A 19,192-nucleotide genomic window follows, 5' to 3' on the forward strand; every position below is an offset into this window, starting at 1 on the left:
GGAAGTTCACAAGTTTATTGCCTCCTCCTGAATTTCGCTGGACCCACGGTGGTGACTATCTCTTTTGCTCTCCGCAGAGACTCCTTGCTTATATTTCCTACCTTTCCTATCGCCTACCTTCCCTTCCCCATCTCCCTAAAAATGGCTAGGACTTTAATAAACTGGTTGGACCAACATTTGAACCTTTGCTTCTTAATCTCACGCTGGGTATACACATATCCAAGAACCTTGCCTCCCTCCTACAAATTGGAGTGAGACAGCATGCATGTCCTATATACAGAACACATGCGTACAGGACATAAAAGGATTTGAATAAACTGACAATTCTGCTCTGTTACTTTTCAAACCCTCCTCATTTCTAAGCCTATGGGCTATCTTCTATCCTACAGGCTACGTTTCACCTGAAAAGCCCAAACCAGTCCTTGATTATGTAACCAAGTGAAGTTTGTGGACTTCTGAATGCAATATTGAAGTACACAATTCTCAGAATGCACAAAGTGTTTTTCATTATTGTTCAATTGGATTTACTCTCTTTGTATCAGACAGAGGTAACTAGAAGGACATTGTAGCATTTGTGGATCTGCTTGCTTTGCTTTTCAGATAACTATGAAAAATGAAACAGTGGAAGAGAAAGCTCATTGCAGAACATTCATAATCTGGATATACACAGAATGTATCAAATACACAATTGCTAACACAAATTGAATTAAGAATTGAGCATGGAATCTCAGGTTTACAGAAATCGTTGAAAAAACAGTTGTCTATTAGGCTGTAGGGTACAAAGTTTGTTTGTACTGAAGTATATGAAGCATGCTACAATGAAGCCCACCGTATCAGTAGCTTTATTACTCCAGCCTTAACATCAAAATGTATGGAGAAAACCCATGAAGGAGAAGGTGTTGGTTTATTTTAAATACTCTTTAATAAGTGAATGTGATAATATGATATACTGTAGTTATGAATTATTATAGAACGTATGGCTCCATCGAACAAGTCTAGACAAACTGTTCACATTCACAGTACTCTGTACCACCAACATAGACTGTTAAATCCTGCTAAAACGTGACCAACCTACTGGAACATACATTTCCAGGCTCTATCAAATTTAGAATAAATTTCTAGGTATGGTAAAGAAGGCAGAGATAGGAAGAGGGATAACATATTAGTTTTTTTTTTTAGCTCATCTTTAACATTTGTTGGCACTTAATACAGAAAAGACATTAAAATTTACAATATTTACGTCCATTTTCTTCTTTTACACACCTAATGCTTCATTAGCTCATTCTGAATTGAAATGCAGATCCTGTTTGGACCAGTAGATGGCACAAACCATTTATTTCACTGTATTCATCACACTATTGTAACATCACAGAATTGCCTACTACCTTCAACATAAGATTTATTGGTTTTAGGATAAATGGGGATGTATAGCAACAGTGACAGTCTTATTTCAAACTTATTCTATATTTGTAACAATTAGCAATATTGTTATATATATTTGTAACAACTAGCAATATTGTTATATATATTTGTAACAACTAGCAATATTGTTATATATAAAGCACTTACTCAACACTGCAAAAAACAAACCTAACATGAAAAGGTCCTATTGAGATAGCTTTTCAGAGATATATCTACTGGTGAAACTTTTAACTTCATTGGCTAACTCTGCAATTACAGTGTGACTAACAGACTTCCTATAATGACAAATGCTGGGAAACAACTACAGCAAAATATTTGGTACAGAAAATAACAACAAAACCTTTAGAAGTGTAGAGTAGAAACAGTACAGATCAGGTTAAACTGGCATCTGGGGAAAAAAGGTAGCCATTTATTCTACAATTAGGAAAAGGGTTAAAAGAAGCAGACAATCACCAAACCTCTAAAAAATGATGAATTTGACACAAAAAAATCAAGGACTCCAAATACATGCCTAAGGCGAAACAACAGCATCATTTCAGAGCCATGTGAAAAACACTTTTTATCTAATGTATAAGAGAATCAGAAGGTTTTAAATGCCAAAAATACCTATCTACTTTAAATGAAATCAGTTCATATGCAGGCATATTTGCAAACATACTTCTGCACAAATCATTCATGACAGAGGCAACCATGGGCTATCAGGCTCTGCAGAGGGTCTCTCTAAACAAGAAAAAAATACAATATAAACCAGATAATTTTTAGTTCAAAAGGAAAAAACAATAGAAGATCTTGAAACAAACCAGTTGCTTGCTTTGCTTTTACAGACAAAACACTGTAGTTCTCAGGAAGAAAAGAACAGTGGAAGTGGTTCACGCTGAAATACAAGACTGAAGAAAGAAATCTCAGTGATGTTGTGAACAACACAAAGCTTGTTCTCCTACAATACTGATAGAATTCTTGAAATAGTAGAGAAAGAAGAACCAGGCTGTAGTAGAAATGCTAAGCCACAGCTTGAAACAGTGATTGATTACCTGGTGAGAAGGCAGGGCCAACCCAGGGGAGCTCAGGTGAATGCAGTAGAGTGATAAGAAAGGGTGGAGCCAGGATGCAGCATTTCCCAGACCTCATTTAAGTGTTGGCAGTGGATGTGAGAACATCTCAATGGAGGTCTGTGCATAGGCCTTCTGAAGGTAAGCTGTGTTGTCCCCTTCCCATTTCGGTGTCCATTGCAGTTCCTCACTTGTTTGGGGTCTTGCTGCTCTGCGGTCGTTGTTGCACTTACCATCACGTTACACAGGCTGTCAGATTCTGTTTCCTAAGCTGTAAAGATAACTTACATAATTATAGGATGTAATGGCACTTAATATCATATTTTAAAAGAAGTGCTATGATATCATGTCACTTTACAGGGCACACCACTTAGCATTATAGCAGTTACTTACAGCAGAGTCATATATTAAATGCTGCTGAGTTATAGGGTAAATTATCCTCATATCTGTTGGGCAAATCACAGCTTAATAACATGAGAACATATGTAAACGATGTGAATGTCCTGGTTTAGTTGTTTTACTAACTAAGTTATTTATCTAATAATTATGGAAATGAAAGAAGCAGTCAAGTGATGGCCTGGAATATACAAGCAAGAATGTTTTCATACACTGAGTTAAGAATTTCTAAACTAAAACGCTATTAGTATGAGTGTCTTAATTTTTCCTAATACCTAATACAACTACAAGCTAACAGAGCCCCAGGTAGTGCTCATTGCACTCACCTCTGATTATATCTTACGCAGTGAATCAGTTCAACACATAGAACTGAAGGAAAACTGTTTTTGACAGATGCTTTCTACTGAATCAAAGCAATTTTCACTACGTGCTTGCTAAATCCAACACGACAGAAAGAGAGGAAACCATTCTACTAAGCCAGCCGTGAAAGAAGCGAGGGTGAAGAAATGCCTTTTAAACTGCACTAAACGCTCGCTAGGTAGTATCAGGTTATATTAAAGTACTTAAAAGGGCTGTGTACTTCAAGTAATTAAAGTAGTACATGTCTGGGACATGTAACAAGAATGATAGAAACACCTTGTAGAAAACATCTCCCTGCTGAAGAACACATTTTTATCACCAAATTGAACAGAAGTCAAAGCCATGTTTCCAAAGCAATGCTACAATGATATCATTTAGCAGGGAAAATACTATTGTTTTATTACAAGTAGCAACACTGGAGCTGTTTGCCTTAATTCCTGAACAGCTCAGACACTTGCATTACATTTCCAGGATGTAATGGAGAGCAGTAACCAACTCACCAACCAAATTATTTGTTACTTTCCATGATTGAGCCATAACTCTAAATTCAGAGAGCTCAGCTTACCTCGTGACATGTACTACTTGGCCCTTACGACATGTATAGTTCTGTTGAATTAGCCTGAACATGTGGTGTTTCCGCTGGCTGCAGAAAGATACTATGCCCTACCTGACTTAACGAAATGTCAGTACATTTGATCTAGCAGAGTGAACTTGAGTAAAGTACTGCTTAGTGTCTTGTGTCGCTCAATCCTAAGTGAACTAAAACCAGATTTACTGTTATGAAACCACAGTTCTTTCAAGACTCCATCTCTAATCAGACTGTAGTGAGCACACTTTACTCAGCTGTGTCTCCTGAAAGTTGCACACAGGCATGGCAACAGTGCTAAATGGATATGTACCAGAGGCTTACCTAGAATAATAATTTGAGAGCCTACTAACTTTGCTTTTGCTCTGCTGAATTCTGAAAATACACTACATCTTCCTTCTTCCCTGTTCACCCACTTGTGGAAATGGAGCTTGCTGCCATCAAAACAAAGTCAGTGGTGGTGAGTCCATGCCTGTGGGGGACAGATGGGATCCACCCAAGGGCACTGAAGGAGATAATGAAGGTGCTTGCCAAGCTGGTTTCCATCATGCATCAGCAGACACATACTGAGTTTCATGGTACACGACTTTCATTGGAAACTTTCTTTTTTTTTTTTTTTTTTTTTTTTTTTTTTTTTTTTTAAGAGGGGTGAAAAGGATGACGCTGGGAACTACCAACTGCTCAGTCTTACCTCTGTGGTGGGAAAGATCATGGAGCAGATCTTTCTTAGCTATGCTAAGACATATGGAAGACAGGGAGGTGATAAGGAGAACTAACATGGTTTCACCAAGGGAAAATCCTGCTTGACCAACTACAAAGGTGTAACTGCATCAGTGACAAGGGAAGAGCCACTGATGTCATCTGTCTAGACTTCAGTAAGGCCTTTGGCACAGTAACCCACAACATTCTTTTCTTCAAATTGGAAATACATGGATTTGATGGGTGGACTGTTCAGCAGATGAAGGAACTGGCAACAGGACTAAGTCCAGAGAGTGATGGGCAATGGCTCCATGTGTGGATGGCGATCAGTAACTAGTTATGTCCTCCAGAGGTCAGAGCTGGGATCAGCTGTCTTAATGTTTTCGTCAATGACATCAACAGCGGAGTCTAGAGCACCTTTAGCAAGACTGAATGACACCAAGCTGTGGGGTGCAGTTGACTCATCTGAGAGACTGGATGTCATCCTGAGGGACACTGACAGGCTTGAGCAGTGGGCTCAGGCAAGCCTCATGAGGTTCAAAAAATTCAGGAGCAAGGTCTTGCACATATGAGACCCACCGCACTACCAATGCAACCTGGAGGAGGCAAAGGTAAGGCACAGCCCTGCTGTGAAGGACTTTAGGGGTGTATTGGTTGATGGCAAGATGGACATGAGCCAGAGATATCCAGAAAGAGAACTGTATCCTGGACTGCATCAAAAGCAGCATGGCAGGCAGGTCAAGGGAAGAGATCCTGCCCCTCTACTCTGTGCTGGTGTGGCCTCACCTGGAGCACTGCATTCAGATGTGAAATCCTCAGTATAAAAGAGATATGGACCTGCTGGAAAGCCTGCAAAGTAGGGCCACAAGAATGATCTAAGGAATTTAAAGGTCCCTTCCAACTGTAAGGATTCTATCACTCTAACATCGCTGACAAAGCCCAGGCCTATAAAATGGTGCATTTAATATTTGTATAAAGGCACTAACTTTGAATTTAAGACAGGAAAACTTTGAATTCTGCATTTGTAGGAGTCTGCAGATAGACTTGTAAGTAATACTCCATCAGCTATCTGAAGTGTTTTTTGTCTTTATCTTTTTAATGGCACAAGGTTGGAAGCGGAAAACAAATATTTGTTTAAAGTTCAAATCCTGTGGTACCTAGCGTATCTAGAAAAGAAGAAAAATGCTGGATCAGTGCCATGGTTTTGTAGTTTTTGCTATTGGTATTCCACATCATGACATCATGTGGAGCACAGAGAAGAACTACATGTCCTAGAGGACCTCACAGTCAGAGAGGAAAATACATCATGAAAGTGATGCTCATGCTCTCTCTCTCACTGCCTCGCAGCAGGTGTGGGTGTGCTTCTAAGCCATGTGCCTTCACTTTCAATATAGCCTTCTCAGGTTTTGGAAAACTCTTTCTCTCTTATTTTACTTGATTTATTAGCCTCAGTTTCAATTAGATTGTATTACATTGTGTTATCTTGCATTCTGATATCATAGTTAGTAAAGTAAGTTTTCTTCCTTAGATCGCTGCCGCTGCTCTGTTTATTTCCTTGAGTCCAGCTTCCATCTCCCTACCCCTTTCCCTTTTCCCTTCCCATTTGTTGGGGGCTGGCGGGCACACAGACCTACTGCCCCCCTGTCATGGACATAGATTGATAACTCTGTGACAATCAGAAACAAACAAAAATGACTGCCTCAGCAGGAGACAGCTGGAGTGAAATTGCTCTTTGAAAATGAGTATTGCTGAGATGGAGACTACAAAGTATTGGCTGACAATAAGGATAATGACACAGTCATATGTTCTACATAGAAGATGCTGTAACAGAATGAATAAGTAACCTTATTATTAGCTATTTCCTTATAAGCCTTACTGAACAGGCCCCTCCGAACTACAGAAATGCTATACATTAACATCTGGTGGAAAGCTGTCTCCTATATAACTATCATTCTCCATGTAGAAGTATCTATATTAACAAAGGCAGTATGAACTTGTGGCTTTTTGGTTTCTGTTATTGGTATTCTATATCACAGCATCATATTGTGCACTGGGAGTTAAAGAGTTAATACTCCAGTTCTGTAGATCACAGATAGTTCCGGGCACCTGGTTCTCAGAAGAGAACTACATACTATGTATTCCAGAGGACTCTGCATTGTTGCTTCTGTTTTCTGTTCAGAGGGAAAGGCAAAACTGTTCACATACCATGAGACATGCCCCTTTTTCTCTTCTGCTCAGCCTGGCTAGACATCTTGCTTCAGCTTTAAAGTAGGGTCTTTGGTTTTTGGACTCACTCATTTTAATCATTAGCTTCAGTTCTAATTATATTTTATTATAGTGTGTTACCTTGCATTCCAATATCTTACTTAGTAAATTACTTTTGTTTCTCCTCAGATTATTGCTGCTGTTTTGCTTTTAGGCCCATCTCCTTACCCTTTCCCTGGCCATAGCTCTGTGGATCCCCCTGCCCCGCTAGTCATGGAGCTGGGCGGAACCAGCCTGTAAACCACCGACCGATCTGAATCACAACTTAAAGAAATAGTTATTTGAGCTGACTGAGGTCTTTGAGAAGACTTTAGAGGTTCCTTGTCCTAGCATTGTGACAGAAACAGGAGGCATGTTAGCTTTACAAATTGACCAGCAGCAAGTTCTCAGGATTTTCCAGGGTCCCCAGTTTTACCTTGGGGGAACAGTATACACAGCATTTACTGCTGTTGAAGTTAGCTTCCCTGGTTCAGTGACAACTCTTCAGTAGAGGGTTTTTCTCTTGACAAAGAAGGGAAACAAATGCTATCCTCAGGTATTTTAGTAACTTGTGGACAAACAAAATTTAGTAACTCAGTTAACAAATACTGACTACAATTTCCAGCTGTGCTACAATTTCACATTTGCACCTCAAACCTGACTCTCTTCCTGTCCCCTCACCTCCCTGCTTCCCCACAAGATAGTTTTCCCTACAAGATTAGTGGAACTGAAAAAAAAAAAACAACAAAAAACACAAATCAGTTTCACTACAATCAATATAAAAATAGGAGTAAACTTGAAAATCCTCCTGTTCTAGTGTATTAACTTAGGATTTACATTTCCCTATAAAGAAGTTGCCCACACTTCCATTCAGATATATTTTACATTCCATCCATGGGAACTATTTCCTACTGGTTGTCCTCATTTCCATCACATTTTCAGTGATAAGATTTGCTTCCCTTACATAACAAACATAGAATAGCAATATTCACCTGTGTATTGATGTTCAAAATCAAACTCTGCAACCCACATAATGCTGCGTGCAAAGGGATGTGCAGCCTAACTTGCACATCCAGACACCCATCAATCACAATATTTATTGTGCAGAACTATACACATACATGATATTTCTGAGAAAGGGGCTGGATTAGTATAAACAGTTCCAAGAACTCATTACAACACATTCCCATCTCTTCATGCATGTGTCCTCCCCAGTGGTGGCTGTGTGCAGGGGTCTTTTTGAGTCTCCCCTGCGGAGGCTCCTGTGGTGTTCTTTTCACCTTTGGCATGGAATGTTGGAATCAGTGACCACAGATCTGGCTCCATCCAGACAAGTCTCTGTTGTCAACAGTGGAGTTCCTGCAGCTGACAGCCCTAAGTCTTGTCAACACCATTTGATATATAATTAATACCTAACTAGTTACACATCAGTAGCTTAATCTTTATGACATTGATCCAGACTATTAATTATTTTAACAAAGAATTTAACAAAGCATTGCCCAAACTAGAACATATCGCACTGTAGAAAAAATACAACCTCCCTCAAAGTTAAATGATTTGCATTTTGAGTAGTGAATTTTACCTTCACTTGAAACTCTTCCTCCGCATCTGAAATTACTTTGTATTACTTAGCCTTTTAGTTATAATACAAAATAATTTCCTTCGGAAGTACATGCTTCAGATAAACAGCTCCGTATGAAGACTACCACTTCAGACGGTTGTCAATTTGGGAATGTCCCCTTCTAATCCAGAAAGGCAGGTGCAGCAGATCTTAAGAACCTGGTAAAGTAGGAGATGGAAGCATCTGAACAAAGGATGAATTTCACTGTCTTATTTCCTTCTTTAAGTATTACCAAGTAACAGTTTTATACACTAGTTAAATCAACATAAGCACATACTGCTGCTGAAAGACAGTACTGGCATTCCCCTTTTGTACCTACTCTAGGTACATAGCCATTCCTACCATTAAGTATTATTACAGCCACAGCAGACAGTATCCAGTAAAACAAATCACTCTGTCAAGTTAGGTTTCAGTAACAGCTCAATGTGTATATGAAACTGCAGCAATGCCAAGACAATGGAGGGACTCCCCAGCAACAGGCAGCTCTCACGAGAGTGGCTGACATGGCATGTGTGCTGCCAGGGCAAAGGTAGGAGATTTAAACAGCTGAAACCTAGAACTAACAGTTGTCAAGAGCAGCTACTTCAGAGCCGACCCAGACAGAACCAGAGCAACTGACATCAAGCTACAAGGCAGCCTGGTGACCCTACGGCAATGTGCAGCTCTCCCAGCAGTGGATGCTGCCTATGCAACAGAGGCTACACCTGTGTCCTTAAAGGAATCCTCAGGGAAAGCAGTGACAAGTTGCTGCCCACCAAGTACAGGATGGGCTAACAGAGTGTAGGTGTCACCTGTACACTGGTTGCATGCTGTAACAGCTGGAGCAGTAGCTTGCACGGCAGGGCACTAAAGCTTTACCAACTTCAGAAGCAAGGGGGCACTCATTCCAAGTGCCTTCAAAGCAGAAGGGTGCATGTATGATGCTGAGCTGAGGCTGCAGCTCTGGCAGGGGAGTATGCACCACCTACCCTGGTCATGATCAGTGCCTCCACTCAGACTGAGCTTCTAAAGGAAGAAGCATCTGTGCAGACCATGGTACATGGGAAGTGACTGCAACTTCTGGCTGGAGCAGAGGTGAGTGGAAAACTCACCTGTGTAAGATGTGCCCAGGTGGAAGACCTCCTACAACAGCTGACTGACCTGCAGGAGACAGCTGCGTTCTCTCAGGGAGGCAGGGATAGAGACAGTGCAATCTTTATTGAATACACAGTATGGGCCAAAATAGCCCTGAACTCCCCCATTGGCATATCCAGACCTGCTCCCTGCTGCACAACAACAACTGCAACTAAGAAAAAGCAAGTGAAAAAGGGTGAAAGTAGTGGGTGATTTTCTTCTGAGGGGTACAGAGGCACCCATCTGACCTCCTATCCAGACAGGTCTGCTGCCAGAGCTTGTGTGCCCCACAGACTACTATCCCCTGCTGCTGTTTCACAGAGGCACCAGCAACACAGCTATCAGCAACCTGAAGAGTATCAAGGAGGACTACAAGCAGCTGGGAGCAACAGTGAAGAATCTGGGAGCACAGGTAGTCTTCTCATCAATCTGCCGGTTAGAGAAACGGGAAAGACAGAATTAAGAAAATCAATAAACTGCGAAGGGAGTGGTGTTGAGAATGAGGCTTTTGCTACTTATGTCAAGGAACTTGCTTTGAGAAATCTGGTCTTTAGGGGTAGGATAGGGTTCATCTGTCAGACAAGGGGAAGACCACTTTAAGCAGCAAGCTTTCCAATTTAATCAGAAGGGCTTTAAACTAGAGGTGCTGGGAGTAGAGATTCTAAGTCACTGCACTTTGTGGCTGACAATGATAATAGATGCGCTGAGCCTGGAGTAGGACCACAAGCCAGTAAAACAGGACCTAAGTTACAGAATAAAGGAACTCTAATTGGAAATTCAGCATCAATGGCAGCCCAACTAAGTGCCTGTGCACCAATGCACGGAACACAGGAAACAAACAGGTGTTTATCTATCTTCCAGGTTTGCCTTCAAATTGACTTTTTTTTCCCCCCAAGGATATAAAAGTTCTTATTTTTCCTCTCTATTCAGTAACATTTAGTTTCTAAGATTTTGGGGCTATGTTATTTCTTCCTACGGATTATAACACCTTCTAATTTATACATTATCTGCAAATGCTGTTACTATTCTTTTTACGGCTTCTCTGAAATCATAGATCTGGGACATTCATCAAGACAGGTGTTCCATACAGGAATAAATAAGTGCAGAATTAGTTTGACCAGATTTAGACAGTAAAGAGAGGATTGTGTGCTCCGGTGGCGCACTGGGGCCTGGAGTTCGAATCCCCCCTGTGGCGCAAGTGGTAGAAGTGCCGCTCTGCTACACAGAGGCTCGAATCCCGGGGGTTGGACTCGATGATCTCTAAGGCCCCTTCCAACCCGCACAAGACTATGATACTATGATGATGATCAATACTGAATTTAGACCAAGCTAAGCCTTACATTGTTATGCTTATTTTTATAATGACAAGTAGTCCCTTCATTTCCAGCAGGAACCTCTCAATAAAGGTTATACCTCTCACCTCTTGTTCTCCTACTTTACATCTAAATAAAGAACTTGTCTCACCCTTTCTTGTAGAAGTCAGCCTGGGTACTGGGGAGCTGATAGTAGGTGGCCCCTCCGTTGTGTCTTTTCCAGACGGAAGAAGCCCAGCTGACTGGCCTACTCTGCACTTGTGTGGAATTTTCAACATCTTCCTTGTACTGAAGGACCAAAAAAAAATAGGCACTGTGTTCTAGACGCAGCCTAACGAGTAGCGAACAGGAAGGAATAATCAATTCACGTACTGGTTGTACTCTTCTTGATACAGCCCAGTACACAGTTAGCTTTTGTCACTACCAGGGCAAACTGCTGACCTGAAACCAAAGCAAACTTTCCTGTTGGCTTCAGTAAGGTCTAAATTCTAGACTGAAGGTGTAATAAAGGAGACATCAGTAGCATCGAAAGTGTAACCTTATATTAGCTACTACGTTAATTAGAAATAAGTTGAGATCCCGGTATACTTGCCCTGCTAAAATGGCTGCTTTTCAAGGTTGCACCCCACTTATGAACCAGCCTTTATCAAGCTTTGTGCAGAAGAGAGGTGAGAAGTATTCTATCTACAGCACATTAAGCCACAGCTTGCAATAAAGAGAGAAGGAACAGTTCTACCAAAACATTTAAAGTGCTATTTGAGATAAGCAAAGCTAGTGATAACTTCCTAGGTAGGAAACTAGCCCCATACTCAAGTACATCAAACAAAGGTCCACTGTATTTTCTATTGTTATGATTTTTTACAAGCATATACATTTTTAAAGTGTTTTGATTCTTTGGGGGGCTTTACAGATAGCTGAAGGAAGTGTGAAAATCTCCATCTAACCTTCCAAAAAGAATAACTAATTTAAATTAAAACAGTGAAAATTCAATTTAACAAAAAAAATCAAGGACTTCAACTCTACTCCTGCACAAAAATTCAAACAAAAGTTTTCAAACAGAAAAAAGCGAACACAACCCAAAGGAGTTCACAACATATCCAGTTTTTTGGTGTCCTACATCAGTTTGCTTTGAACACCAGGGCTAGTTAGAATTCTGTGTCCTAGAATCACAGAATCAGAATCACAGAATGACCCGGGTTGGAAGGGACCTCAAGGATCATGTAGTTCCAACCCCCCTGCCTAGCAGGGCCACCAAACATACACCTTTACTAGATCAGGTTGCCCAGGGCCCCGTCCAACCTGGTCTTGAACACCTCCAAGGACGGGGCATCCACAACCTCACTGGGCAGCCTGTTCCAGGACATTTACAACCCTGTTTTTAACCTGTTAGGGTCTTGCTAGATCTACCCATTCTGATTATATGAAATGGAAGCTTTCTGCTGGGATTACTTTAAGACTTTTTCACAACTTGTAAAGCAGTTGAAAATCACAGTTATGAGTAAAGTACAAGTAGATGCAACTGATTTTCTCCATTGGGAATTGTTACATAAACAATCTTGAAGTGTTAATTTTCAGAGAAGGAATGAATAAAAGTCACAGGTAAAACATAGTTCTTGAACACAGAACAGTAGCCTCATGGCTGGATGCATACTACCAGTAATGGTGGAAAACTTCAGGAAAAAGAACTGTAAGTTTTCTTTCTGTGACTTCCTACCATCAGCACTGTTCACATCTGTTGAGTTCTTTTGTTGTTAAAGTGCTACTTCATGCTCACAGCAAGATGAGTGTGGTGTTGCTAGGCTAAAATTTTGATGTATTGACTTACTTTTGACCACTGAGCTTTCTCTTCAGAGATTTGCCATTGGTGAGGAAACGCTTATTCAGATTAGAAACACAATATGTCATTACATATTAAGTATTTATCACGGTAAACGTTCTCCCCTTTCATATTGTGGTATCAAAAGCATCCTTAGCTCAAGAAACAAATGCACCAGGAGACAACTTACTGAGAGTTTCTAATTCTTTAATTCAATTCTGAACTATTGCACACACTTTGCAATTTCATAATCTCACGTATTATTTTAGATAGTAGCTCAGTTCCTTTAATGTATCAGAATAAACTCCCAGCATGAGTACATACAAACCTATTAAAGGGCCCTCTATTGAAAGAATTAGCTTGCACTTAAACCCACTAACTTCTTAAACACTTTTACAGAAGCTTGTTGGTTTCTAAAGATGCATAAAGCTTTATTTAAAGTTAGGATTTAAGATATTGGCAGCAAGGACTCAACATTATATGCATATCTGTGACCTACGCAACACAGAAGGGAATAAACCGTTATAAAGTCACCAGTGTTCTCTGATAAAACTTCAGCATTTGTCTACAAAAAAAAAAAAAAAGTCAGCAGATTTTATTAAGCTAGAATTATCCATTAGCTTCAACACATATTGAAATGTTTTTGCCAACAGGAACAGTTAAAGAATAACCAAGTAGGAAAAAAAAAGATTTGGGCAACTTGAACAACTAATCATTCTAATACTACCGAATGCTCCATTTAACATTGGTGTGAGTTACACTGAAGCCAATCCTCACCACCAATGAGGTCTCACAGTTAGTCACTTTGCCTGTTACTATCCCCAGCATGCTACAGCCATGTATTGCTTTCCATACTCAATCCAGTTCTACTACAGATTTTTATTTTTTTATTTAAGTAAAGTCCTAGAGGGTTAAACCCACAAACTTCTTGGAGCCTCCAGACATGAAAACAAACAGTAATTGAGAGGCTTATACAACCAATGTGTCAGTGGCTCTGACTATCAGGGCAAAACACTTGCATAGCTTCTGTATTGATGATGGTTTTGTGTACGTAAAGGGATACAGATCTCACTGCGTCCCTCAATTTCCATTTCAGCTTTGTAATTTGTAACGCTTTTGGGGAGCATTGGGAAAGCAAAGGAATTGTAGAGCGTATTCATTAAGCATATTATGTTCTGTGAGTAGCACTTCATTTTAAAGGTTATAGTACTTCAAGTGTAAGAACACAGCTTAGCAACTTACACCCATACCAAAGTTTATCACCCATATCTCGTTTATACACAGGAGAGTATATTCAGAACCGTTAAGGACATGATAAAACTTCCCAAAACACCACAGCACCCAAATCTCTATTACAGCTCGGCATTTAATCTCTATTACAGCTCAGAATTTACAGAGATGGCAAAGAAGCGGATGCTGCACTGGACGCACCACAAGGAGCCGGACAGGGCCGTGCTGGAGGTGGGGCAGCGCTCAGTCCTCCCCCACATCCTCCCCTTCCACTGAGGGGACACAGCCTCATCTGCGAGATAGAGGCACTTCGCCACCCACCTCCCTGAGGCGAGGGCGGCCGTGAGGTAAAGCCCGCCATCGCAACACAGTCCGCCGCCGCCGCCCCGTTCTCTCGGCGCTGTGTTTTTCCACAGCCATCGGCAACACAACGGCCCAGCGGCAACACAACGGCCCATCGGACCGAACGGACCGAACGCCACCCTCCACGGCAGGGCAGCGCACAGGCCGCGCTCTCGGCGCCGAGCTGCGAACCAATAGAAAGGCAGTTTGTTCCTCCGCCCGCCGTTTGAGAACTTGAAGGCGGGCCATCCTCTGACTGACAGCTCGGCTCGGCCAATCAGCGCGCAGCAGCCCGCCCCTCGCGCGCTGTCGGGGAGGGGGCGGATCCCGTCTGTCCAATCCTCGCTCGTCGCCGCTCGCTCCCCGCACGCCTCCGAGGGGCTCAGCGGATTGACGTGCCGCCCGCCCAATGAGCGCGCAGGTCGCTCGCTAGGCGCCATCGCTCGGGACCAATGGGAGCGCTCGCTGGGCGGAGGCCTGAGGTTTCCAAACGCTCCGCGGCGCCATGGGCTGAAAACTAAACCGAGATGGAATCTCCCAGTCTGAACCGGTTTGAGCCGGTTCCGAGCCTGTGGCATTAGGAGGGGGAGAGGCGCCGCGCTCAGTCGCCGTTGCTCTCGCTGCCGCCGCCGCGCGTCCCGCTGACGGGGGAGCTCGTGGGGGGAGCCGCCGGCGCAGCTGAGGGACGAAGTTTAGCGCTGAGCGGGGGGGAGGGGGGGATGGGCACGGGGCCGAACTGAGGGCCCGCCAGGCCGAAGGAAGGGCGGCAGGCGCGGGAGGAGCAGCCGCGAGGGCCCAGGCCTGGAGCCAGCCGAGCGGGACGCAGCCGAGTCGTCACGCAGCCGCGGCCGCACAGCAGGTAGAGTTACCCCGAGCTGCGCCGGGAGGCGGCGGCGCCGCATCGAGCTCCGTGTCTCTCCCCTCCCCCGAGGCGCCTCGCGACCACGCGCCGGGCCCGAAGGGCGCATTGCGGCCGGTTGGGGCCGCCGGGCCGGGGCCGAGCCGAGCCCTGCCGTGCTGTGCCCTGCCGTGCTGTGCCGTGCTGTGCCGGGCCAGGCCGGGACGAGCGGGAGCAGGAACGGCGCCGGCGGGGGCCGGGTGTGTGGAGCCTCCTCTTACCTCGGTTTTAATTTTTTTTTAGGGGAGGGTGGCTTTTTATTTTCCTCTCCATTGTTATATTTTTTGCCGTGAGGTTAGGAACCCGAATCCCCCACCCCTTACTTTCTGAAGCAAAAGGTCACAGAAGCATTAAGGTGAGCGGGCGGAGCGGGAAAAGCGGTGGGGCCGGGGCCGGTGGGGCGTCCCGAGGAGCCCGGCAGGCAGGGAACGGGCGCGGGGAGCGGCGGGGCCCTCAGTGTGTGAATTATTAGGAGTGGAAGTTTCCAGAAATATTTTGGTGTGTCTGTGCAGCAGTATTGAAACGTCCGCCCGCGTCACGTGGGGGCCCCGTATAGAACGCGGGCAGGGAGGGAGGGGCCGCTCCGCAAGGCCGGGCCTCTGTCCCTGCCGGGGCCGCCGTGTCCCGGGAAGGCGCTGGGCCGTCGGCGTGCGCCGTTCACGCATAGATGAAGGGGCGAACTCCAGCCACGCTGTGTTGGATGCCGTGCGCACGGGGTGGCTCTCGGCGAGGGGCGGTGGGTAGATTGCCCGCCTCGAGTGATCGTCCCGGGGAGCCTCGTGTAGTCGCGTAGAAGCCGTGCTGCAGAGAATGCTGCTTGCTGTGAAATGATTGTTTTGTTTCTCCACAGGATATACTGAGTTGAGTCTATATCAAGAAGAGAACTGTTGTGTAGAGCTGAAGGTCCTGTGTCGCTGAGAGTTGGGATAGCTGTGTAAAGTTTTTGACAAATGCAGTTCGTTTGACCTTCGGTAGATGTCATATTCTTACTACATTGTAGCTGAGATGTTTGTTTTTTTTCCCTCTAGTTTCTATTACCTCACTTATTGTTAATGGTGAAGAACTCTTTAGTGTTGACATGAGGATAGTGGTCTAAGAGCTGCTCACGTCCAGGTATTTTGGGATGAGTGTGCAGAAGAGCAGTGAATGGGAGGTGTGATGTGTGTGGTGTGTGCCCGGTGTTGGTAGTTGGAATTAGAGCCGGTTGCCGTTGATGGTGACCACAAAGCCGTTTCTGAGTCAGTTTGCTGGTAGGCAGGTCAGTGTGAAGATAATGCTGGGAGTGGCAAAGGACCCTGTTCAAAACATTTCCTTTTTGCCTTCATTTGGTTAATAGCTTCTGTTCATCACGTGGCTGTTCCTTTTGGTTCCTAGTGTTACCAGCCTAACTTCTGTCTGAATGAAACTTCTTAAGATCAACCTGATGTTAAGAAGCAGGTATTCTTCATTGTGCTGCAGGTGCGCGGATGATATTCCACCTATATCCATACTTGGTTCAGAAAATCTTCAGCTTATATACGATACTTGTGTTACATATGTAATGATTTTCCCAGCAAATGCATCCGTATGCAATACTATTTCCCAAAATCATTGGCGTTGTGTTCCACCTCCTTGCACATCCACCCTCCTTTTGTGGTGTTAGGGGTCCTGGGGGGGTATTTCTGGAACCGTGGTGGTAATCTCAGTATGTCCTTTAGTTGAACTCTGGTCTTTTTTTAACCTTATTAGGGATGGAAAGTTCCTTTGTGGGATACTTCGCTGGTTGCTGTACCAAGGACTAGCTGTAACCGGTTCTTATCTCAGTATTGGCCTTGTGGAGTGGTCTTGCTATGTAGGCAGGAACCTTCTGCAAACAATTCATCTCTGTTACCTAAAAACTGTCATAATGATTCATGGCATTAGGATAGTGTAAAAACTACTGAAAAAGGCCCAGGTGCACATTGTGTGCTTCTGTCCAAGGAACCATCAATGTAAAATGTTCTTAGAGTTCAGAAGCTGCTTCACTGGCTCATGCCACAGCCATGAGGGCAGATGTTGAGGATGAGGAAGCACGTGTGTCCGGCAGCACTATTAACGCCCTCAGTTGCATTGCCTGGTAGTGGGCTGGATTTCTTCGAGTGCTGCTGCTTGTTGCCTTTCTTCCAGGTGAAATTTTTAAGTACCCTTATAAGTTAGTGAAAGGAAATGAGCTTTTGCTGCTGTTCTGCTTGCTTCCATACTTAACAGTTCTGAAAGTTTTTGGAGTTGGGTGGAGATGTGTTGGCCAATTAATTTTGGTTTCTACTTGATGTTTATTTCCTCATGTTTTTCTGGGTAGGTATTGTATAAAGGTCAATAGGATGATGATGTTAGCATTTAAAAATGGTTACAGTAGTGCAGTAGTAATAGTTACATGAGTTCTTTTAAAGCAAAATACAAGAAAAATGTATTTTTTTAACTGTTTTAGGTCTGTATCAAAATAAAACCATCGGATAATACTTGCAAATGTATATACTAAGCAAAAGATTTTCCCAGTGTGCATGTTTCTATTGGACTTTCACTCAGCAGTTACTTGAGTCACAAGTTTTTCTTGCTCCTTATTCTTAAGCATAAGATTGAAGTAAGGGATTACGTTCATTCTTATTCACACATAAAACTGTTGAGTAAGAGCAGAACTGATTTCCAGTTTACTCTGAGGTAGGGTTGCTCTGTCTTTTTTTTATTATTTTATTTTGTGTGTGTGCATATGGGGTTGTTTATAAAAGACTTGTGGATGGTATCTTTGAACATGCTGCAGGATCAAATATAACTTCTTGAGTGACCTTGCAGTTCTCCAGACTTCAGGCTATTTCTCAATTTCAGTATGAAATTTGTAGTTCTATGGAAGACTGAAAATGAGGGTGAATGGCTGAGAGCTGCTATAGAGAAAGGGGGGTAGGAGAAAGCGCTATATTTATTGGTGATTGGGGGAGGAGAGCAGTGCACTCGGTCAGCTGCTGCAATAGGCGTGGTGATATAAAAAGACCAGAGTGGAGTGTAACTTCTGATGCATGGCTTGGTGGCTTTTGGCTTACTTGCTTACTGTCTGTGAACATCTTCATCTACTGTTCACCAGCTGGTAAGCATCTGTACATGCAACATGGTGTACAGCCCACCTGACTGTCTTCATAAGGCAGGGCTACTAGGCCTGGGATGTGGAGTTGATACTTGTGTTGGGGGTGTTAAGTGCCAGGTAACTGCAGCAGGATTTTCAGTAAATTCTACCAGGTGCTCTAATGTGGAATGCCTTCAAGTGTCACATCTTGAATGCCTCTCTTAATTTCAGTGATAATTTTTTGCTTCTGGGTTTGTGAGCTGTTTTCCCAAGCAAACGAAAGATGGTCTGTTTAACTTTTACCAAGTACCTAGGTAACGTTTCACTCCTGGAACTGTTCATTGAGAAGCTTTCAGAGCTGGATTTGCAGATGTGCACTTTTGCCTTGAAAGCTTAAAAATCTGTTGCAGTCACTAGGATGTGTTCTGACTGTAGCAATGCTAGGTCTATCAAACTTACACATTTACAGATATTCAGAGAATAGTAGGGGCTGCTGCCTACTTCCTAAACAGTTGCTTAGCTTGCTTGATTCTATAGCTCACTGGTTAAACTGCCATTGTACATTGTACTGGATGAACACCCTGAGAGGTGGGTTAAGGTAGTACTGTATGAATTTTAAGTACAGGTTTGTCGCTTGCTTAGCAGTGGTGGGAGTGTTGTGCCATTCAGTATTGCTGAGATAGCTTGTGTCAATTAAATGATGTGCTTTAGAAGCATCACTTTACATGATTGTGTCTGATAATAAATTTATTGATCAAAGAAATCTTTTTTTTTCTTCCAGTAATCTATGCCAGCAATTATGACAATGTTAGCGGACCATGCAGCTCGTCAGCTGCTGGATTTTAATCAGAAACTGGATATCAATCTTTTGGACAATGTCGTGAACTGCTTGTACCATGGAGAAGGTGCACAGGTAACGTGAACTTGGATCCTGTGTTTATGGACTGTGTTTAACACTGTAGCAGCAAATCAGTTGAGCAAAATTAATTTACTTGAGTAAAAATACTAATCTTAATGGCTTTTCTGTGCT

At 43.1% G+C, this 19,192-nt stretch overlaps 2 protein-coding genes across 4 annotated transcripts in view; one reads left to right on the forward strand and one right to left on the reverse strand.

Annotated features, from left to right (window-relative positions):
- Positions 1 to 10,826: 10,826 nt before the first annotated feature.
- On the reverse strand, positions 10,827 to 14,800 carry LOC116653124. The gene is made up of 2 exons (XM_032443259.1): positions 14,171 to 14,800; positions 10,827 to 11,091 (listed from the first exon to the last, which is right to left on the reverse strand). The coding sequence occupies exons 1-2, from the start codon at positions 14,767 to 14,769 to the stop codon at positions 10,827 to 10,829; spliced, it is 864 nt and encodes a 287-aa protein (XP_032299150.1). The 5' UTR covers positions 14,770 to 14,800.
- XPO1 (exportin 1) overlaps positions 14,746 to 19,192 on the forward strand; it is a 34,348-nt gene continuing 29,901 nt past the window's right edge. The window contains exons 1-2 of one of the 3 annotated variants that reach the window (XM_015856757.2): positions 14,746 to 15,050; positions 18,944 to 19,075. In XM_015856757.2, coding sequence (XP_015712243.1) covers positions 18,950 to 19,075 — 126 coding nt within the window. In that variant the 5' untranslated portion in view covers positions 14,746 to 15,050; positions 18,944 to 18,949. Of the gene's footprint in view, positions 15,051 to 15,332; positions 15,445 to 16,178; positions 16,203 to 18,943; positions 19,076 to 19,192 lie in introns of those variants that run through there. The other 2 variants (XM_032443638.1, XM_015856760.2) reach the window with 2 other exon arrangements.

This window comes from Coturnix japonica, chromosome 3, assembly GCF_001577835.2.
Source record: "Coturnix japonica isolate 7356 chromosome 3, Coturnix japonica 2.1, whole genome shotgun sequence".
Taxonomy (NCBI): Eukaryota; Metazoa; Chordata; class Aves; order Galliformes; family Phasianidae; genus Coturnix; species Coturnix japonica.